The 23429-nt window shown below is 31.6% G+C and overlaps 1 protein-coding gene across 4 annotated transcripts; it reads right to left on the bottom strand.

The window, feature by feature from the left end:
• Positions 1-10319: 10319 nt before the first annotated feature.
• LOC145197747 (uncharacterized) lies at positions 10320-23124 on the bottom strand. 4 transcript variants are annotated; one of them, XM_090078710.1, is made up of 20 exons: positions 22307-23124; positions 21911-22225; positions 21069-21783; positions 20048-20284; positions 19783-19957; positions 19544-19605; positions 19253-19455; positions 17832-17970; positions 17420-17675; positions 17007-17226; positions 14016-14331; positions 13761-13936; positions 13472-13592; positions 13260-13387; positions 13116-13187; positions 12949-13047; positions 11687-11891; positions 11243-11398; positions 10899-11106; positions 10320-10681 (listed from the first exon to the last, which is right to left on the bottom strand). In XM_090078710.1, exons 1-20 carry the CDS (start codon positions 22736-22738, stop codon positions 10480-10482), a joined length of 4437 nt encoding a protein of 1478 aa, XP_089934836.1. In that variant the 5' UTR covers positions 22739-23124; the 3' UTR covers positions 10320-10479. The 4 variants fall into 4 exon arrangements, with proteins under 4 accessions (XP_089934836.1, XP_089934835.1, XP_089934837.1 ...); XM_090078709.1 differs by having other exon boundaries at positions 19544-19613; positions 19791-19957; XM_090078711.1 differs by having other exon boundaries at positions 19544-19613; positions 19791-19957; positions 22311-23109.
• Positions 23125-23429: the final 305 nt, after the last annotated feature.

Below are 23429 nucleotides of genomic sequence, written 5' to 3'. Positions count from 1 at the left end.
AAAAGATGCTCATTTGAAAGAATTATTATTTCTTCAAATGAGCTACTTTTATTAACATGTGTGTTAGTCAACTGTAAAACGAGGTAATAAGAATTCTTAACGAGAGAGTGATCATTGACGGGTATGATTCTGAAGAAGTATGTTGAATTAAAGGGAAAGGAGAAATCATGGGAACCATGGGTTGAAAAGAAAGTGAGTGTTTTTTTGAAAGGTTGTTAAAACGAAACCATATTGTTGATAAGTTAAACTCTGCTGATTTTCCTACCCAAATGAACAATTATGCCGGGGATTAGATTTTTTGTTGAACAGTACTTGCGGGGATCAGATTTTTTGTTGAATGACGATTAGAAAAACAACGAAATTTAAGTTTTAAATCGAAATCAAAAATTTGAAAATGGAAACTTTGAAATAATTTGAATGATTTCGAATTAAAAAGGAACAATTTTTTTTACTTCGAAAAAGTCAGTCTGATTTCGAAATTCAATTTTTTCCCACTTCGAAAATCGAATTTCGAAAAACCTTCGAATTCCGAAGTTTTTTTAAGTTAAACCTTCGTCAAATACGCTAGAACTTCATCAAGCTTTAGCTTATCTTAGAGTATGAAAAGTACCGCGATAATGGGAAAATTCAACATACTCAATTTAATGCCTTTTTTAAAATGTCATTGGGCTTTTGCCAGTAGCATTTCAACTTTAATGGTCCATAAGTAGAATAGAATTTAATAATCTTAGGTCGATAACTACACATTTGAATTTTATAAACTTCAGATTTCATCAACAATCCATTTTAAAACGCTCCACTGAGAGCACATAAACAGAAGTTATTGCCAACTCAATAACCGCACACCCAACAACAGTTCAATTATTAGATATTTCAGCCTAAAGTTTTAATTTTTGAAAAGCGTCAACTTGACTAAGAATTCAACATAGCTAAGCTGTTAATTGATTGCTCCTTCTCATTCAATATTGTTGAGTCAGAAAGATACAAAAGGCTCATGATTAAAAGTAAGCCAAGGATACATATTCATTCATAAGTGGATCTTCATAAATGATGTTACGTATATTTCGATACTATTTAACTCACCTCTCGAGCTTTTATGCAGCCCCCTAAGCCAAAAATCTTGGAACGAATCAAGTATGTTTGGGGATGAGTTTTTATGTTTGAAAGATGTTAAAGTCAAACGCGGAGATTTGATTTGACAATACTTTTCAGCCAGAATACACCTACCATTAACAGCAACTCTGCTCTATGCTCTAAAGGCTTTTACTCCCCTTCTCTTCCCAAAAAAAACTTTAATTTAATGTTATTTTTTTTTTTTAGCTGCTTTTGTAATGATCATTACAGACTGCTTGACCAGATGGAACTCAAAGTTAATGATGAAAAACTCTATCATTCGATTAAGGTAAATCCTTAAAGAAATGAGAGACAAAAAATGCGAGTTTGCAGACGCCATCCTCTCAGAAAGCCAGTTTTTACTTCTAGTGTAAATTCAACGTGTTGTGGATTTGTTCAGGAAAGTCAGCGAGGCCTTTTCAGCTGTCAAGCATCTAACACTTCATCTTGCCTGCAGCCAACTGGTCAACCTTCACATGAAGCTTACCTCCATTGCACAGTTAGACATTCAATCTACCACAAAAGATTTTTTTCCAAGTTCTGAGTCGACAGATAAAATATGTAATTACCCAAACTGTGAAACAACAAATCGCTTTCGTCCCATAGAAAATTTTCTTCATCAGTAGTAGGAAAAGGCGGGAGCTGGCTCACCACATTTTGTACCATGTACCAACCGATCATATACCAACCATAAAAACCCATCCCCAGAAAGATTTTTAACTATCGAAATTTTGTATACATGGTGTAGAAAAATGACGAAATAATCGACCATAAAACCAATCATAAACACATGGATGAGATTTAACCATTTATTGTAATTACAACAGAACAGTTCATTTTTCTCTTGTTAGTTCATTTTTTGAGCGTTGACCATTAAGCAATCATTAATAAGTGGTAAATTTTTAAGCATTGTATTTACAAAGAGAGATTTGAAAAATTAGTTTAAATAGTTTTGTTGTAATGTTCGAGATATAGAAAGAATAAGCAAATAGATCAATTTGTGTTAGATGAGTAAGAAATGAAGACTTGTACTTCTAGCAGGACTTATTCAGTGTCGACAAAACACTGTTATAAATGTGAACATGAAAGAGCGGCACAGTGTAGACAGCGTTTGAGTGAGGGTAAGCCTACTAAAAATGATTGTAAAGGTGCAGATATATATAAGCAAAGCAAATAAAGATGGACATGTGGTGGAGCTAGCACAATCTGAATATGGTAAAGTAAGATGGAGTTGATAGGAGTATTAAATTTGAACTGTATTTGTGATATACTTTTTGCATTTAATAATATGTAAAGTATGGCTCTTACGCTCACCTTACTATTTTAAGGCTTGAATAATTTCTTAATATTTTCTGAAAATCTATTGGATAAATCAATTATAGAGTCACTATTATACAAGAATGCTACAGTCACATAGTCTCTAAAAGAGTCTTCAAATATGATCATATAATCAATATAATCACACAATCAATTCCTGAAATAACTAAATCCTTTTATAAAAAATAACTAAATCCTTTTGTGAATTAAAATAAAAAATTTTCATCCTCTATCGTTTTTCAGCTAATAGATATAAAACTTAACTGTATTAAACAAAAATGCATTTGTAGCTATGTAGTGATATTTTTTGGAAACCGCACTGTGGTAAAATAGCTTTTTCGCAACAAACACAAAGAACAATGCTGTTTTTGGAAAAGCAAAAAGCAAAACAAAAAAAAAAAAAAACAATGAAAAATATACAAGCTAGAGTTGATATCAGATTAGCTAATGATGAAGTTAAAGCAAAGAATCTAGCTACCAAACCAAACTTCAAACATTGTAATATCATTGATAAAAATCTTGTAAGTATACATATGAAAAAGACAAATTCGACCTAAACCTTAGCTAGGTGTATTCTTGATTATTGTCTTAACGAAAACGTGGAATAAAAAGATACAATGCGTATTTGAACTATATGGTAAATAGAACACGTAATGACGATCCTGCCAAACGAGTTTGGAATGTTTATGGCAACGAGGCAACAGTGCGGCAGGATGCTAGTTCACTACCGCTAGGTGTGATTGTTGAAGTTGATGTCAATATAATCGAAGATATTTTTTGGTTAAGAAAAAATAATACAATACATATAAACATGTCGGAACTCGATGCAGTAATCAAGGAACTAAACATTGTCTCAATTGGAAGATGAATATCTTGCATATTCGCACTGATTTAAAAGCAGTATTTCATTGGGTTACCGATGCACTGGCTGGAAAATCCAGATTGAAGACAAAAGCTTCAAACGAAATGCTGATTAGAAGACGGCTTCATACCATTAGGAATATTGTGGAAGAATACAAACTTAGAATGGATATCAAACTTGTACTCTCGGAGTCTAACTTAGCCGATGTACTTACTCGAGTGCCTGGAAGTTGGTTGAAAATAGTCGATAAGCCTCCTGAACTTGCTACAGGTGGGCCAATCAATTGATCCTGGTCCAATAAAGTGGTCGAGAGAAAAGATTGAAGTGAAAGGGACGTAGCAACGGCTTGGTATGGATATAACTCATTATGAGGGGCAACACTACCTTACTCTGATATGCAATCACGATATGCAATATGGCGCCATCTTAAAGACCAAACTAGTGCATGTGTCATTCAGGAATTATACACAATCTTTTTAGAACGAGGCGGTCCAAACAAAATTCTGACGAACAATGATACAGCATTTCGAAGCACATTATTTTCACAGCTTATAAACAAATGGAACGTTAAACTTCGCTTCAGGTGTGCTTACATACCTTCATGAAATGGAAATGCAGAACGAACGCCACGTTTTGACTGTTCGACAGTCAAAAGAACGGCAAAGAGAGTTCCGTGCACAAACTCGAGGAAGACTATTGGTATAACTTCAGTCCAAAAGATTGTCGTAAGTCTTCTACAGCACCCTCAAATAAATTATACCAATACAAGATTAGAGTAAGAGAAATTAACGACAATAAAAACGCACTTGATCCTTATAAGAAGTTTGAACTAACAAGTTTAAACTTGGCGATAAAGTATGGGTAAAGCCCTCGGATAACCGATGCGACTCTCAATACAAGATTGGAAGAATTACAGGAATCATTTTGGAGCAAACGGTAGAAGTGGACAAAGTGTGCAAGTTTGGAATGGGTGAAGAATGTTGAGTGGGCGAGAATTATTGAATATATCGAAAAGCCCAAAACAAAAAACAAAAAAAATGCAATATCAGTGCTCCGCACTGAAGGAGCTAGACTCAATATCTCAACTGGCTGATGACATAAACAAGTAAAAAAGAAAATATGCAAAAAGAAAAGTTATTGCTCATGCCATATGATGATGTATATGTAGATGAAATATGGGCTGCTGATCTTATTGATATGCAAGTATTCTTCAAATTTTGAAAAAATTTAAAAAAGGTATAAAATATTTGTTGGCAGTCATTGATATTTTCTCCAAATATGGCTGGTTGATTCCCTCTCAAAGATAATACTGTACATGAATAAAAAATGCAAAAGACAAAACTAGATGTATTTAAGGATTTAAAAGATATTGACAAAAACCAAAACAAAGTCTTTTGTAAAATGGTTTCCACACTCATTTAACTCATGGATAAACAATAAAGCTTTGTTTGACATTTCACGATAGTTACTGATATGCTATTAAATAAAAATAATATATCACCTTGTAAATAGAATGCTTAAAAGTTTACCGATTGTTGATGGTTGCTGAATGGCCAACGCATAAAAAATGCACTGACGATAGAAAAAATGGCCTGTGCTGTTGTAAGCACAATAAATGGTTAAATTTCATCAATGTGTTTATGATTGTTTACATTGTCGATTATTTCGTCATTTTTCTCTTGCATGCATGTAAAAATTCGATGGTCAAAAGATAACAATTTAAAAAAGTATTTCTGGGGATGGGTTTTTTTTGGTTGGTACATGGTCGAATAAAGGGGTGAGCTAGCTTTCATTTTTTTCAAAGATGCATTGGTGAAGAAGTGTGATGATTTGGAAGGGCTCATGGTCAGGTGGTAAATCATCATCCAAACCGGCAAGAATTCTTGTCTAAAATAAGAAATACTTCACTTGACTTTGGCCTTGAAGCTGAAAAATGAAGTGAAGTTGAAAAATTAGTATTAGAGATGTCTGAAGAAGAAGTTCTGTTCAGGGACAGAAAATCAAAAATTGAATTTTAGACAACACCAAAGACTTCCCCGTCCTGACTCCTCAAATACTGACATCCTAAAGTGGTAAAAAGCTCATGCAAAAAATGATTACATTACTTTCCTATATAGCAAGAAAATACTTCTGAAACTTTTGCCTGTAGCTTCTGTTTCGAGTGAAAGGGTATTCTCAACAGCGGGCAGTGTGTTCACTTGTGCTAGAACAATATTGGATCCCAAATATGTTGATGAAATTGTCTAACTCAAAACAAATATTTGAATTATGGATCGGGAACGAGCTTCAGTAAAAATTGAAAAAGAAGAGAAAATGGAAAGGGGTTCTAAGGTTGACAAACCGGAAAAGAAATCTAAGGCTGACAAAAAAGAAAAAAATCAACCGGACCCAGCAGTGGCCCCCATCTAATTTTTTTGATGATTTCTGATTGTAATTAGCGCTTCTTTCATTCTGTCTGTAACAATAAATAATTACAAAACACTTCAATTTAAGCATATTCTTTTGACACTGTCTCAAAGTTTTAGCTGTTTGTTAATTTTTAATAAAACTGATTTGTCTTAAAAATAATCTAAAAGTAGGTTTGTCATACTTTGAAATACTTCGGAAAAACATTTGAAGTGTTACGAAAGAAGTTCGCAAATTCCAGAGTTGCGTAAATTAACTTCAAAACTCTTCGAAAACCTTTTCGAAGTCAAAAATCCAATCTTCTAAGGCTTCGAAATACTTTGACACTCGAAATGCAGAAGCTTAGTTCGTGGTGAACTTAGTACGTTGTTTAGGCAAAGTAATGTTACTTACACCACAAGAATCAGCGCATGTTGTTATATAATATTATTAGATAACGTATCACATTTAAAATGTTGATATTTTATATTCGTTTTAATCAATTGGATGATGCAAGACAATTGTCCGGTAGCTTACACGAATTAAAGATACCGAATTAGCCCTTTCGCTTTAGCATTTAATGTGTGGGCGCAACATACACAGCAATTCGAATCAATCCGACAACACCTGAAGGCATCACCTTGCGAAAAAAATATCTTGATGATCAATATTCCATTTTTGGGATATTGATTATCAAGAAATTTTTTTTTTCGCTTGGTATCTGGTATTAACTATCGATTTTATAACATTATTTTAAAACCCATTTGATACAATATAGATTTTTTTTTTTTTAAAGAAATATTTTAGGATTTATATTTTATAAATATTTTAGGATTTATAATTTTTTACTTTTTAGACTTTATATAAATATTTAAAAATTGAGAAATATTTTGAAAATTTTCTTAAGAAAATCAATTTTTATGAACAAAAAAAAAAAAAAAGAAGATCCATAAAACCTTTACTTTTTGCCTAAATTCTGCGAGACTTTTTTTGCACCGCTTGATGTCATTGTCTCAGTTTTTTTTGAATGTTGCACTTGCTGACTTTAATCTGAAGATTCACTGAAGTCAATCTTCGCAGTTTGGAAATTTTGGCATTGGTATAAAAGAAAACACCCGGAAAAATACTTTTTGGTGGTAATAGTAAATACTTGTCGAAGCTCGTTTCAAAATATTTTGAAACCTGAAACTGCCGTCCGTGAAACATTTTTACATATGAAACTTTCTTAATTTTCGTCAGTTTTCTGTTTCAGATTTTCACAATTTTCTTGCAAAAAGCTTTATCTGAAAAAAACCATAAAATATAAAATACTCCTCTTAATTTGGCAACAAATGTTATTTTATTTATTTTGTCAGAAAAACTGATAGCTACGCCGCGAAATGGCATCAGAGTACGTTTATTGAATGTTTACAGTAAGTAATCGCCAGAAATTCCCCTAATTTTTCTGGTAAATGGAAGAGCCACCTCAAACTTTCATTATTAATGGCAGTTTTGTTTTTGAAGTATTTCACAATACCTAACAGAGCCAAAACACACGATTAAGAAGACTTTACAAGCATAATACTTTTTATTAGCTTTATTCAAAGAAAGATCTTTCTTTGAATTTAAAAAAACTTTTTTTATGGTATGGCTTTTTTTATGGTTTTTATGGTAAAAATATGGTAGACAGAAAAGTGTACAATACTCGAGTATTGTACACTTTTCTGTCTACCATATTTTTTACTAGGTAATGCCGAACAGTAAATATTTGAGCAATGATTTTTATACTTGACGGTAATCAACTTTCCGTCTATCGATAAAGGCAAATTGAATCACGATCTGCAAAAACCACATACGTCGTATTTTTTAACTTTATTTCATTTTATTGCAAAAAAATATTCCTAATGTGTGGTTTCTATGATATTCTGTAAAAATCAGATGTGTTGAACTATCGAGGCTTTTAAAATAAAATAAAATCCGTAACAATTTGCTTTAAGTTAAGAAATAGAAAGGTTTTTAACTTATCGAAAACATGGATTTTGTAATATGTGGTTTTTTTAGATCACGATTCAATTCACCTTTAATTATGGTAAAGTTTATTTAACAAATCAAATTCTAATACAATAGCGTATACAATATCGCGCAGTATACGAACGTGAATTTTGTCAATATATTTTGTTACGATTATTTGCTGATCGTAATTGAATGGGAACTAAAAAACCCATAAATAAATAAGAATCATTTTAATCTGTCGTTTTAAATGATTGCTTAAGTTTCTTTTCACTTTCACTACCTTTCGGACTCTTTTTCTTTCTTTGTAGGTAATTTTAAAGTTAAGCCGTCATTTTTCAATCCACCAGGTTGATGACGTAAAGTAGTGACACGTGTGATCGACAATGTTTTGTAGAGTAACCTCTGCTGATACCTCTGTGACTGTAATGCTTTTTGGGTAACACTTGTTTTCCTCTTTTAAAACAAGTGCTATCCAAAACAGGTGAAGTCATGTCGGTTTCCTTCAGAATGCAGTTTCAAAGGAGTACAAATCTTTCTTACTTTTGATTTTACCTCCTCATGTAATCTTTACATTTAGTCTTAATGGATAAGGTACAAAAGCTTGTTTTTACACGTCCAACTGCTCTTTTTGATGTAGTCGTAGAAGGAGCATTATCATCGATACCAGAGGTAGTTATTGTCTGCTTAAGCCTTCTTTATTTTGCGCTACCAAAATAAAGAAGGCTTAAGCAGACAATAACTACCTCTGGTATCGATGATAATGCTCCTTCTACGACTACATCAAATTGAATACTAATTCTAGAAGACTTTTGGCACAATCTTGAAACATTAATACAAAAGTTTTTGAATATTTATTTTGTTGTACAAGATAAATCATGTAGTCTAAACATGACATTACAGTATCTCCTTCAAAATCTTAACTTACGGTTTCATCGGAAAATTATTCAACAAAATCTTGAATAAATCTGTATTCTAGATTGAAGCATTATTACCTAAAACAAATATTTTTTTAAAAGCTGCAAATTCCCGCCAGTAAATTTTATAAATTAGGATAGCTTACAATCAATGCTCTACAGTGATATCAAATTTAAAATATTGCTATTTGTACCTGTAAACGTACTAAAGCTCAAGGTCTATAATCTATGCATCAAATCAAAATAAATATGATCAAAATATTGAAGCTGCAACTGGTAGACGGAGAGATTCATGCTTTTTGAAATGTGATTGTAGAATTGAGACTGTAGAATTCAACTCCAGCTAGTATCTTTACTGTTAAATGCCGTATAGAGTACTTCCTTCGGTAAAGTTATTTTCTGTTTCATTTTTTCCTCTGCTGTTCTTCTGGGACAATATTGACAGATGCAATATCGGCTCTTTTTGCATTTTCTGGAGGTGCTGCTTTCACAAGACTATGTATATCAAACATAGACAGAGCCTTCTCTCATTCAAAAGTTATTTGTTGCAATAGACAAGTGATTGTTTGAAAAACTGCGCAAAAATAAAGCACATGCTTTCAAACAATCGCTTTTAAACTTTCTTTTTCTTCTAACTTTTTATTTTTAACAAAACTTCTAAATTTTCTATCTTTGATTTTTTTTTATTGACAATTTTTTATCTAAGGGTTGGATACTTAATTTTTCCTACAAATGTTCCCCTGCTTGAAAATTAAACTTATTTGGAATTAAACCAGTTTAAAAACTTTTTAAAAAATTTATTCAAAAAAGAAGCCAAAGTTGAATAAGAATATATACGTTAATAAAGTGAACTGGGATTTATAATTATTAAGTACAACACAAATCAGCTGTACAACGTCAAAACACAGTATCTGTATTTTTCATAATTGGATATGAAAATGATTTTGTAAAGTACGTTGGGCTGATACTGTGTCAAAATACAGATACTGTGTTTTGACGTTATACAGCTAAAATGTGGACTCAAACTCCTGCTCATGTCCATGACTCAGTTCCTCACATTAATAATTTAAATATATAGTTGGACCTGCTTGAACATAGGGTTACATCTACTGTAGTTATTTCTTTAAACTTTATATTCTTGCAAACCTATAGTTTGCGAGAATATAAAGCTTGCAAGTGTTAATTTTGCATATAGCTTGCAAGTGTTAAATAGTTTAAATAGTTTCATATAGCTTGCAAGTGTTAAATATGACTTTGAACTCTAAGTAAAAACTAAAAAATATTTTTGAGGGAGTACAAACTTATGATCTCAGTAAGATTAGAGGAGTTCCTTTTAACTAATAAATAATACTCGGGGAGTGCTTACATCCAGAGTCACTTTTGGTTATTACACCTGTCTCGTCTTACCAAATAAGATTTAAAAAAATCAACAAAAATGTAAATTTATTTAGTTAGCAAATTGTTACCATATCGAATACAAAACACGATTAAAAAAATAGATAAAAACAAAACATAATAGAAAAACCCTTTGAACAAAACAAAATTTTTAAAAAAATTTTAAGAAACTATGAAAAATTTTTCCTGAAAAATAAAAATCATTACTTGTAAAACATTTATTAGATTATTATTATGTCACTATGATTTAATTAACCAGCGAGAAACATCTCACTTTCTCTCGGCGCTCAAATTTTAGACTAGTGTAACTGTCTCCACTAAACAAAAAAAATTAAAATAAATCAATAAAAATATAAATTTATATAATTAGCAAAACTTTTATATATATAAAAATTTAAAAACTATTAAAAATTTTCATGAAAAAAAGCGTGAAACTCGAAAAATAGAAACCATTATTTACAAAACTTATTTATAAAACAACATTATATATGTCACTATGATTTAATTAACCAGCGAGAAATGTCTCATTCTCTCGGCGCTCAAATTTGATTCGTTAGTTGGCCTTCGCCTTTTTCTCCTAATACTTTCCAATACTTCTTGATTTGGTGGAGCGGGAAGATCATCGTCACGCCACGCCCAATTTGATTTAAAATGACCAGGTTTAAATGGGGCTCTTGCTATGTAATGTAATGCAGCTTCAAGCCTAGAATTGTTTAAGATTTTTCAAAAAGCAACAACAAAAATAAGATGAACTCTTCCGAAGAAGAACACCAGGTTTGAAAAACATTTTACTAACAATTAACTAACATAAAATTATCTATTACAACTAATAAAGCAAACAAGTTAAAATGTTAGAAAGGAAAAAAAAAACTACTTTCATATTTTTTTTTTTACTTGATATAATTTCAAAAACTAAATACCTGTGGATAATCATTGAGATGAACTGAAAAACCAAAACGACGCTATACACTACTAAGAACGCAAAACTGGCAAACGAAGTTCCAAGCACATTAAGAGATTTTCCTTGATCCATGATAGTGATCATAAATGTCAGCCAGAGTACGTTTGAGATTCCCATCATAAGTAGTGACGTGTCACGCAAATCACTCAGTTTCTCAACCAGCTCTCCTATCAAAAAAAAGAAACAAAAATCCATTAATCTCACGTGTTGCTTAACTACTTTATGTAAATATAAAAATTTTTAAATATTTATGTAAATAGTTCTTTGTGTAAATAACTATTTGTATTTTGCAAAGCGTCATACCGCTCGAATTGAATGCTGCTTGTTCAGGTAATAAACAAATACTCCTTAAAGTATCCCAGAAATAATACTCTGCCCCATCATCAGCATTATCATCTTTTAAACTCTTTGTAGTTTCTGATGAGATTGCTTTTCTTGCTTCACGAATAAGAGTTTGAGCTGGAAGAAAATTATTTTCAAAAAGCTACAGTTTATTGAGCAGGAGAGTTAGTCATCAGCATCATAGAAAAAGTTATAAATAGCGTTTTTTTAAAGGGAAACTTAAAGGGATTTTTTTAAAAAGAATAAAAAAAGTAAATATTAGCAAAGGAGTCAAGATTGTTAAGTTTCAAAAGTATTGCCATGCTCTTTTGTTCCCAAATTATCATAAAAAACATTATTTAGTTAGCCTGGATAATCAGACTCAACCTTACACAACTCTGAACATACAAAAATAAGAACAGATACCTTTAGTAGGATACTGAAGTGCTGACACAGCTTTCAACAGTCGTCTAATATGACCCTCTTTCTGAATATTGAAGAGAGACATGATTGCTTCACGACTTAAGTACTTGATATCAGCCAGGTCACGGGGTTCAGTGTAAGAATTTTCTGAGAATTTTTCCCAATAGTCTTCTAGACCCAAATTTGTCAGCCAATCCTCTACATTTTCCTAATAAATTATTTTTAGAACATCTTTTATTTAAGAGCAAATGAAACATAAAATATTTCTAGCCCAATACAATTTTTGAACAAATTTACTTAAATGTATTTTTAACTGTCCAGTCAATAACCAAACTTTCACCATTCATTCAATAACTGGATACTTGGGTACCCAGCCAAGTGCAGTGAAAAAAATAAAATTATTTATTTTGAAAGTGAGAAGTTTATTCCTTTACTTAAAACAAAATCTAACAAATTAACAAATTCTTTCTTGGAAACTGAAATAGATACCTGGGTACTCAGTATCTATTTCAGTTTCCAAGATAGAAATTTGATAATGAAAAAAATTTGTTGATTTACTTCATATAACTCATTTAAATTACAAAATTTTAATTTGTAACTTTTGTGTAATTAACTTGAAGATATGCGAAGATATGTATCATGTTCAAATTGCTCAAGGAAAACTTCACAGATGGAGTATATAAGTGTGGTATCCAAAAATATTATCAAACTAATAAAAGATGTTTATTATCAGGATCAGACATATTTAAGATATTGCACTAATAGTGTTCATCAAGAATTCAGTCATTAAAACAGGTAGAATCTCATCAAGAATTCAGTCATTCAAAATTAGGTAGACAGGAGTCAGACATCTGTAAACTGGTAATAATGCATTTTCAAAGAAGAAAAATTTTCTGGAGAGCTTAGATGACTTCAAAAATAACACAGGTAGTTTTGAAAAAAATGTGCAACTATATTAGAGTTAATACAGGACAAACTGCTATCACAAGCAGCTAAAGGATACACCTTTCTGATCAAATCAAACTGTTAGATGAATGCTATCATTTTAAAACTGAAAAGTTTGATACATTTTGCTTAACCTTTTTGTTTTATCATTTTGAGTTATGGTTGCAAACTGTGGATGTTATGAAATTTATCCAATTTATCATTTTGGTATTTTTCAAATAAAAAGTGACAATAACATAATAATCAAGCCTGCTTTAATTGCATTATTAAAAGCTCTATAGAATAACAAAGTCTTTGAAAAAACACAAAAAATATCTCACCGGAACCTCCTGTAACAGCTCTTCAGGAGGTAGGCTTTCTATAACACGTATAAGTCTTTTGCGATGTCCATGGTTAGTAATACCGATTTTTACTAAATCCTAAAGGAAACCAAAATGTTTCCAAGGTGCTAACACACAACAAAAGCAAATAAGGTTACTAGCCTGACCTGTTCTTTCATACAGCCTGCTATGAATGACACATTTTCATAGCCATGACTTCGAAAATTGTTCACATAGCACTAAAAGAAAATAATCAACATTAAGAAGTAGTCACACAGACAGCAAAATAAATGACAGTGAAAAATCATTACTTGATATTCAGAGGGTAACCAATCCTCAATAGACGATGAAGCATGCACACGAGGTAGTGCTCCCACAAACTTAACACCTTTGTCTTGAGGTTGGCCAGGGAAGCGAAATCCTTTTTTCATTCGAACCTCTACATAACATACTAGCTTTTTAATTCAAAAAGACATTGAAAAAGAGAAGAACATCTCAAATATGCAAGGCAATTAAATCTAACCTTCGGTTTTAATCTTCAAAATAGACTTTTGTTCTGGTTGATCAACATTTTCACTACTTTGTGTATTTCTGTCATCGCTGCGTGCACTGTCGCTATCATAACTCGTATCTGTTTCAGGAGACTTGTTTAAAAAGAATAACAACGATTTAAAGATTGGGCTTCATCAGATAATTATAACAGATATAATAGACCTTTACATACAAAAACATTTATTTGATGCAAAAAAAAAAACAAAAAAAAAAAAGTCAAACAAAAGTGACTGTAAATCCAGTAAAAATTATAAAAAGACCTCTTTAATTGATTTAGGCTCTTCTTCTTTCTCATTGTTCTCTTTTTTATCGAGTACTGAGGTTTTACGTAAGTGGGGAGGTATGCAACACCAGAATATATATTGAAAGTAATACTTTATTTTATCAAATGTTGTCATCCCCGAAACCTGACTTTGAGACTTGCCCTCTCTTGTCCCTTTACATGTAAAAATACAGAGAAGTGTAAAAACAGTTTACAAATACAGTATCAAGCATATCAACTCCTGAAAGCTTACCCCAACTCCTATCAGTAAGGTTGCACACAGAATATATAGTGAGAAGCAAATACCCAGATGGCAGACACAGTAAATACCAAACTCCATGGAAAACATATAAACCCTCTGAACCATGTAACGCTGCAGTAACGATAAATATTGATGATATAATAAATAAATACCATGTTGATGGGCTAAATATGTATGGATTTCTTAATGATGGAGCCATTGTTGTGCTCATAGGAGGAGCAGTAACATTTGGACTTAGATGCCAAGGGGTAGGTGGTGGTGGAGATGGAGTAGGAGGAGTAATGTAGTTGCTCACATCATCAACAATCTGAAAAAGAATAAAAACAATCAATTACTATAAGCAAAATATACTTAACCTTACAAAAAATACATTTAATCTAGTAAAGGTACTAAATACATTTAATCTAGTTAAACTAATTTAATAAACTTAAGTCAAACATATTCATCTTAAAAAACATTCTAAAATTGTTCTCATATTAGCACATTGACTGCCATTGCAATTTTCAGAAATCTGGCCAAATATGACAATTTGATTTTATCACATATTAAAAACTCAAATTCTAGTGCCCAGTTATCATCAAAAAGCATAAAAATGTGTTTTTTTTTATAAAAAAAAAAAAAACAATAATAATAATAATAAAAAAAAAGGTCATAGGATTTATCTCAGTGTAACAGAAATCTCTTTGCGGAAGCCATCTACAAGTTAATTTGTACACAGACATGCAAGAATCATAGATACGCATCCGTATTCATCAGTAATGTCGCAGTATACAGTAACTAAACTCCCTTCATTTTCCTGCACAAGAAGAGATGTGTGTTTCTTGCCTGCTAACACATGGTGTACAGTGGTAGTGTTTTAGAAATTGTTGAGTACATCACATTTACATTTTTATTGAGTGTTTAGTTTTATAATTATTGATATAATTAAATTATCAAGAACCCAATATGGATAAGAAAAGACCACTGACTCAAAAAGAAATTGAGTGTTACGCAAATCTAAGTGATTCAGAACTTGATGGGATGTTGGGTGAGGATGGCAATTATGAACCTTCTGACAATTCAAGTGATATTGAAGATGAAGTTGTCTCCGAAAGTTGATCCTGAATCTGAAGATAATAACAATGATTCTCACGCAACAACATCAATTGCAAATGATAATTTGTGGACAGAAATTAGACAAAATCCTGAATTATTTATTTTCCAAGAAAATATTAGTGTGAGATTGGATACGGCAAATTTTACAGTACAAACGCTTATTATTTTTGGATGAATTTCTTGCATTACTGGTGGAACAAACATAATTTATATGCTGTGCAAGCAACTGAGGAACGCAAAGCAATAAAAAAAATTTATAGGTTATCCAAGTGGCAAGATGTTAGTGCTGCAGAGATGAAAGTTTTTATTGGACTTTTGTTGCAAATGGGACCTTTCACTTTTCCATCAATCGAACATTACTGAAGCACAAACAAATACATAATGTAAACTTTTGGTGCTCACATATAAGTCGAAATCGATTCCAGTTGTTACTTATATACAAGGTGAGACCAATACTAAATCATTTCAATAATATTGTGTCAAAGCTATGTACCAGATAAAAATATTTGTATTGACGAATCCATGATGCTATGGTGAAGAAGATTGCTTTTCCGCCAATACATAAAAAAATAAAAAACTTAACTATGGTATCAAACTGTATGAACTATGTAAGTCCAACAGTATTGTAATGAAAATAAAGATTTATAGCAAAAAATCTAAGGAAACTGACAATAATGCAAGTCACACTAGTGACATTGTTTTACATTTACTTGAGAACTATCTTGATAAAGGATACACAGTTTACATGGATAATTTTTATAACTCTGTTACTCTTACAAAACTGCTAAATACACGAAAAACTTATGTGTGTGGAACCCTACAAAAAATAGAAAAGGAAACCCTGGAGATGTGGTAAATCGCAAACAGATGAAAAGGGAATTGTATTTTGTATTTGGTAGCAAAATGGTCCTGTTACTGTATGCAAATGGAAAGACAAACGATATGTCCTTAGCATTTTAAAAATGCATGCTGTTAAAATATTAGATGTGTGTAGTTGCAATCAAAAAATTTCTATGAAACCGAATACAATTTGAGATTACAATAATGGAATGCCTGGCATTGACCAATTAGATTAAATGTTTTCCTACTACTCATCTATAAGAAGGTCTATTAGATGGCCCAAAAAGGTTTCATTACATATTATAAAGATATATATACCAATGCTCACAATATTTTTCAAAAAGTAACTTCCTCTAACATAAAACTAATAGAGTTTAAAGAAGAATTCGTCATCGTGTTGATTGGAGAAGGATTTCAACAAGTTTCAAAAAAACTAAATTTGCAAGAACTCCATTTTTAGAGAGTCTGCCACCTACCAAGAAGAAAAGAGTGCCCAACAAAGTCATATCATATATGTACCCAAGCAAAAAAAACGCTGAGAAACGTGTTACTTCTGTCCAGTCTGTAAAGATAAGCCTTTTGTGTGGAAGATTGTTTTAAGAAGTTCCAAAAACAATAAAATATTAATTTATCTTTTGAATTTGAACTAATTTTTATAAATACAATTTTTGTTCGCTTCTTAACAAATTTTTTGTTCATGCAAGCCAGCATTGATTTTCTTTTCTTTTCCCAGAAGCCATATATCAATATTAGCAATGATATATTTTGATGTTTAAATAATGTTTAATTGTAACTGCACAAAAATGGCCAATAAACATAGGACAAGATAACTCGTAGTTGGCATCCTAGAAAAGACCACAATCTATGAGTTATCTCATAACTGGCAGTCAATGTGTTAAATTCATTTGTTTTATTTTTGCTGATTTTAATCATTTACAATCATTAAAAGCCACAAAAGCTATAGATCAAATCAAAGTATTTCTTACCAAAGAAAAAATAAAATAAAATATTTTTAGTGGATAATACGAAAACATGCGAAAATCAAACCTGATGAATAATACCAACGATGGCAACAGACATGATAATTGCAAACATAAGTGTCAGAAACTTTGCAACCATTAACTGGGTTTCTTGCTTACAGAATAAACAAACCACTGTAAATAAGATTGTTACTATTAACAACAATATCAATACAACCACCATGTTAACAGAGTAAGGGAATGCATACTGAAGCCCCCCAGCAACAACAAGAAGCACAGTTGAAGGACTAAATTAAAACATGTGTTAGTAAGGTTGGTAACTAAGTTGGTAGTTTTAAGTCTCAACTACTAAAACAAAGTTAAAACATTTTCAGATTATTAGACTTTGTTTAGGCAAAACAAAAGTTCCAATAAACAGATTTTAGTGGTTGCAGAAAGAACAGAAAAAAGAAAAGAAAAAACTACACCATAAGAACTCACCCAATTACGCTTGATATTAACAAAACTCCTTGATAGGTTATGAAAAAGAAGTTAATAGCATTGTTATTCTCACGAAGCCTTTTCTGCTCATTTATTACAACAAGTGAATTTGCAAGTGTTGATGGTCCCCATCTTCGTCTCTGTTTAAAAAACTCATCGAAATTATCCGGGCAGTAAGTAGAGTTTTCAGCAGTGGCACAGTATTCCAACTTCCAGCCTGCCTCTATCATCAATGTGCAGAACCAACGATCCTCACCTAGCATCAAATTTTATTCAAATTAACACAAACTTTCTTAAACCAATAATCAAATGTGACGAACTAACACATTCAAATGTAATGTTACACTCAAATGTAATATTACCAAACAAAGTTAATTGAACAGAAAAACTATTAAAGAGAAAGCAAGTGTACCCATGTCTTTCATTAAAAAATCCATGGCACAATTTACACCGGTTGCATACTGAGGAAGAACATCTCTCACAGCAGTAGCACGATAAACACTGAAACATCCAGGAGAACACAAAACAGAGCCATATACATGATCAGCAACCTAAACAAAATCTTTTTAAACAATTGTGCAAGAAGTTTGCAAACTTTCATGTTTATAAAAAGATCTTTTTAAAGAACGTTTCTGAGCGAGATTGTGACTACAGTGTGCAAAATAAAAATTGCTGCAAACGATTTTTATTCTTTATACTTGAACTAATAAAAAATAACTAACACATTATTTTTTGTGAAAAGGTTTTGAATTAGAAAAAAAAAGTTTGTTCAATATTTTATTTTGTTTTTACAAACTCTAATTTCACATTTTTTTTCTTTCCAATGTATACTGCTAAAAGTTAAAGTGCTAAATATGAATTGGAGCAATGATTTTTTACTGTCAATGACTTTTTATTAAAAAACTCCATCGGCCCCGAAAACAACTTTTGAACATCTTGACATAGATTCCACCAACTTTTTTGTCACAACCATTTTTTAGTTTAGGTTTTCACAAATTGTTATATCAATCCTAAATTCAAATGAAGTGATGACAATATTTTCTTAGGCACAAATGGCTCATGATTAACACTTTAAGAGAACCAATTTGTAGTTGTTTTTTTTTATGGCTATTCCATTCTGCTGTAATATTCTCCTTTAACTCAACTGTCCCTTTTAAACTAAAAAAAAATACAAAGTTTGTATAGCCTGCTTAATCTGCACAGAATAGTGACTACTTTAAAACCAGTACAGATAAACATCTTGCAGACTAGTATCCATCCTTCTTCATTTGTAAGATAATATTAAGGAGTTTTTTTGTCTTTCTTATTGCATTTTGTCCTCCTTAAGAAACTCTAAATTCAAAACATTTTGAACCTTCTCATTATTCAAGATCCTGCGCAGTTGGCAAATCTGTTACTAAATTACATTGGACTACAGTCCAGTGCATCTCCCCTTCCCATCCTTTTATAAAATGTGAAAAAATTGTTAACTCGTAATTCTGTATCATTTTCCAATTTCCATTGATTTAAAAAGTAAAAGTTCATGAAACATTGAAAAAAGTTATTAAAATTACACTGTTTTTGTTTTGCAATTATCTTGGGCAGCTATTAACTTCAAACTGTTTTAAAACAGTAATAAAACAATTTAAACTGATTCTCACCTGCTTTTTGCTGAAGATAACAGGATTTTCAGTTCATCCAATTATATTACATAAAATGTGATCAAAAAAAAAATTCAATATCTATTGCTATAAATGTCTTTGCAATTTTGATTTGGCACACTGTATATCTAGAGCTGTTCGCTTAAACTGCAAACAAAATTAAAATCCATAAAAGTCTCTTTTATAAGCATGCCTTTAACAACCAATGACCGATTGCATAGTCAAATATTTGGTACCAAACCATTGGTCCTGACCCCAGTGGATGAGTTCTTCCGCAAACTGCTCCAACTTTTGGATTTCTACTCATAAAATCCATCAGTGCCATTACATCATTAGGAGTAAACATTACATCAGCGTCTGTTGCAAGAATAAACGTGAGATCATCACTCGTATTTGCTGTAAAAAGTAGTTTTTTAACATTTAAATAATACAGACAAAAACATTTTTGAAAACTAAAAGGAAAAAGCAATATTGTCTTGATTACCTTGATTGATTTTAAAATCAAGTACATAAGACATGTACATCACTTGACTCCACCTTTTTTTGGATTTTACCTAAAAACATAAGTTTTTCAACTTTACAATTTCTACATGCTGTAGTTGCTCACAAAAAAACCCTTTTTACTAAAGTAGTAACAGTAGGCAGTACTTTTAGTACCAAATTAGAAAATTTATTTGCACCTTTGTTTCACAAAGTATCAAAAGCTTTATTCTAAAAAATCTCTTTTTTACCTTAAAATTGTCTTTCAAATGAATAATAAACGGCATTCCATTAGGTAACCGCCATTTTAATTGAAGCCCATAGGGTGTTTCCAGCTTACATGCCTTCCCAGGTTCAATACCCATGGTTCCCTTTAAAAGCGACAACAACTGCAAGGCATAAACTTTCACAACATCGCCTATATGTAAAGAAAATCTTAAATTTCAAAAACACCCTCAACACATTTAACTCATTCAAATTCTTCTCAACTTCATTATGAAATGTGTACCTCGAACCCCGTCGTCAAAAAAAATATGTGCCTCAAACTGCCTTTTACAATCACCGCTGGCTTGATCAATTCTAGCAAGTGACTGAAGTAGCTGTTCCATTTCGTAATCAGCCTCATGATACATTGTAGTGCAAATGAAAATATGACTTTGTTTGACAACCTCATGATAATTCAAATACTGCTCATCAGTGAATTCATTTTTGCGGTTACATAGAACATGTTGTTCTAACAGACAGCCTAAAAGTATATTGTGAAATCATAATACTAAAAAGTTCTAATGTTTACATTGTAAATTTATATAAAGAAAGATATTTAAGGCAACCTTTTTTTTTTTTTAACAAATAAAACAAAATATAATATTTAAACTCAACAAAATAACAAACATGTATCATTTATTTTTTTAAAAAAAAGTAAGATAATAGAGTAGGGTGTCACTCAAAAACAAAGTTTATAACTTTAATCATCATCTCACTCTAGAATGTAATAAGAAATAGGAGAACAAATTCAATGTAATATAATATCTACTAGTTAATACAAGTAAATAAAACTATTACAAAACTTGTATGGGGCCTGTTCTAATACTATAACATAATCAGTTTGACGCAAACATCAACTGAAAATGTCACAATCTCATTTATTTGTCTGATGTAACCAGGCAATAAACACTATGTAACTAGAATAAATAATGATAGTTTTTTTTTCTAAACAAGAAAATCCAGTCTGTAAACAGATAAAATGAATATGAACAAGAGCCAAAAGGGAACATTTCTTACTGAACAGTTCATTTACTTTGGCGAAAAAAACTTCTATTACACAATATTTTATCACCACAAATGCACCCATGGAAATAATGTTACCTATCAAGCTATTAAGAAATCTGAATAAAACTGGCATAGTTAACATAAGTCACATAGCAGAGTGAGAGAGTAGAACCAGGAAAAATGAGTGAGAGAGTAGAACTAGGAAAATGGTTTTGTAAATATACTTTGGGTCATTGAGTGTCACCCTAACTAAGATATACCGTTATAGGTTGGCAACCAAAATAACGATTGTTCTCTTGCCATCAGAAATTCTTGTGACTTCAACACTTGTATATTTATGATCAAAACTTGTGACAACCATAACAGAAGCCCAATAATGATTGTTTCTTGCAGGTTTTTTTGGGAACTCTCAAAATGACAAAGCCCTGAAACAGACTCGCACATTCCGCTCAAAACCAAGCAAATAGAAACTGGAGTCGAGAAGAGCAGAGGAGTAAAAAAGCAAATCTTCTGCAAGTTCATTGAACACGACAAGTAGCAAAAAAAAGAACCAACAAAACTTGTTACTAAGTTTGTAACAAACATAGCAAGCAGTTTGTCTCCGGCATCAGAGCCAAAAAGCTTGAAGCCTTGCTTTAAGCTTTGCACTGGGTCTTGAATATTTGTAACACCAAGTAAGTAGTTGATCAAAAAAGCAAACAAAGGTGTCAAAACTAGTTTCAGGGCTGATGAAATAAGAGTCATCCGATTCCTTCCATTCTGCTCAACTGACAAATTTTGAACTGCTTCTCCGGGAAAGGTACTTGAATTATTGATCGAGGAGCTTCCCTGTTCTTCAATATTCGGCATGCTTTCCATGTGTTCTGTTTTGTGTATGTATGCCATAGTTTGGAGTTGAAAGATTTTTGGAGACCATGCGATAGACAAGAGAATAATGCAGATGGGGAGTGTTATTTGCAAAACCCTTGAACTTGACTGCAAAAGTAAAACAAAAAAAGCAACTTTAAACATTGGAAGTTTTATTACTTTTTAATGATTACCTTAAATTACTGAACTTCAAACATGTTGAATGTTTGCATTTGGCGTTTTAAAGATAACTTACCAAACAAACAGCATAAACGATACCACCTACACCGCATAATATTCCTAAACTATAACCAGCTATTTTCCCCCATCTAAACTGTTTCGCTTGTTTTGTTTTAACCTCTTCACTTTCTAGATACGTGTATACTTTAAAAGTTTTTTTCTTCGCTTTTATAGATGAAGTAAGGAACTCCTTGATTAACTGTCGACCCCCCTGGAAGATAAATATTCCGTTCATGAAGAGAGTTGCCTGACCCAGATCTTCACTCGACGAAACAAGTACAAGGGTAAACAGAGAGATACCAATAACTTCAAGAACTGCACTTAAAATACCCTAAACAAATGGAAATCAATTTTATGGACCAGCTATTGAAAATTCAAAACAGATAAATAAACTTTCAAACTCAAAGATTACCCACAAAACAGCTGAGCATTTGGGCCATACTTCTTCATTTGAAAACGCTGAACTAAAAAGAACTTTTACAAATGTTATACCATGTGGAATCATCATAATCAAAACCACCATTACAAATGCAGTTTCTGAAGTGCAATTGTCATCTTCGCAAGAGTGCTGTGGATGATCTTGTGTTTTGCTAAAAAACTTTGCTTTTTGTAATCTTTGAGAAATAAACACTAGGGAAAGTTTGCTTCCAATTAAGCAAATTAATGTTCCAAAAAACAAAAACACTGTAAAAATCCACTTAATTATTGATAAAGAAACAGTTGTCTTAACTTTTTTTCTTTTTTCTTCTTCAATTCGTTCAGCTTTAGGTTTGGCATTGACCGAAAATTGATTCTTTATTTCTGCATCATTCAAGCTTTTTAGTTTCATGTAATGATTTGGCATTTTTAAAGTTCTTTTATAAATCTACGTTATTAAAAAAATGTCGTTATCACTAATTTTTGTTTTTATTGTTCTACCACATATATAAATACCATGTACATATAAACATACACACATACATGTATCCAATATCATTATCAAATGATTAAGTTTCATGAAAGTTCTTTCGCACTTTCATGAAATGGTTTAAATCATTACCATCCTCTGAATTAAAACTATCAATCTGCGATGTAATCGCCATTATTATCAACAACAATTCTCTATTTACTAGCAAAGGAATGAGTCTCATCCCTGATAAAATTAAGTGGTTGCGCCTTGAAGAGTTTATGAATGTAAAGTTGGAGTTCGCGTACATCTTTGAAGTACTTCTCTGACGTGAATTGCAGGGCACGGAAAAGGTGACTTAGCGTTGTCTAGAGAATATGGCGGATGGGGCAAGATCTCCCATCCCATCTCTATAATTAAACTTGTCAGGATTGGCATTAGCATGAAAAAGTTCGTATAATGCTTTATTATTCTAAATCTTTATTAAAAAAAAAAAAAAGGTTGATAATGCTTTTAAAAGATAACTTAAAAACAAAACTAGAGAAAAAATGGGGGGGGGGGGGGAAGAGTGCAATAGCGCTTACTTCAACTATATAAAGAATATTTTTTTTGTTGAAAATTTCTTGAATATCTAAATCTAAAAGAATAA

Source organism: Hydra viridissima, unplaced genomic scaffold (genome assembly GCF_058129835.1).
Source record: "Hydra viridissima isolate aposymbiotic clone 2 unplaced genomic scaffold, HvirCarnegie_v1 scaffold_2, whole genome shotgun sequence".
Taxonomy (NCBI): Eukaryota; Metazoa; Cnidaria; class Hydrozoa; order Anthoathecata; family Hydridae; genus Hydra; species Hydra viridissima.
Note: the sequence above shows the minus strand (reverse complement) of the source record. Positions and strands in the feature narration are given on the sequence as shown.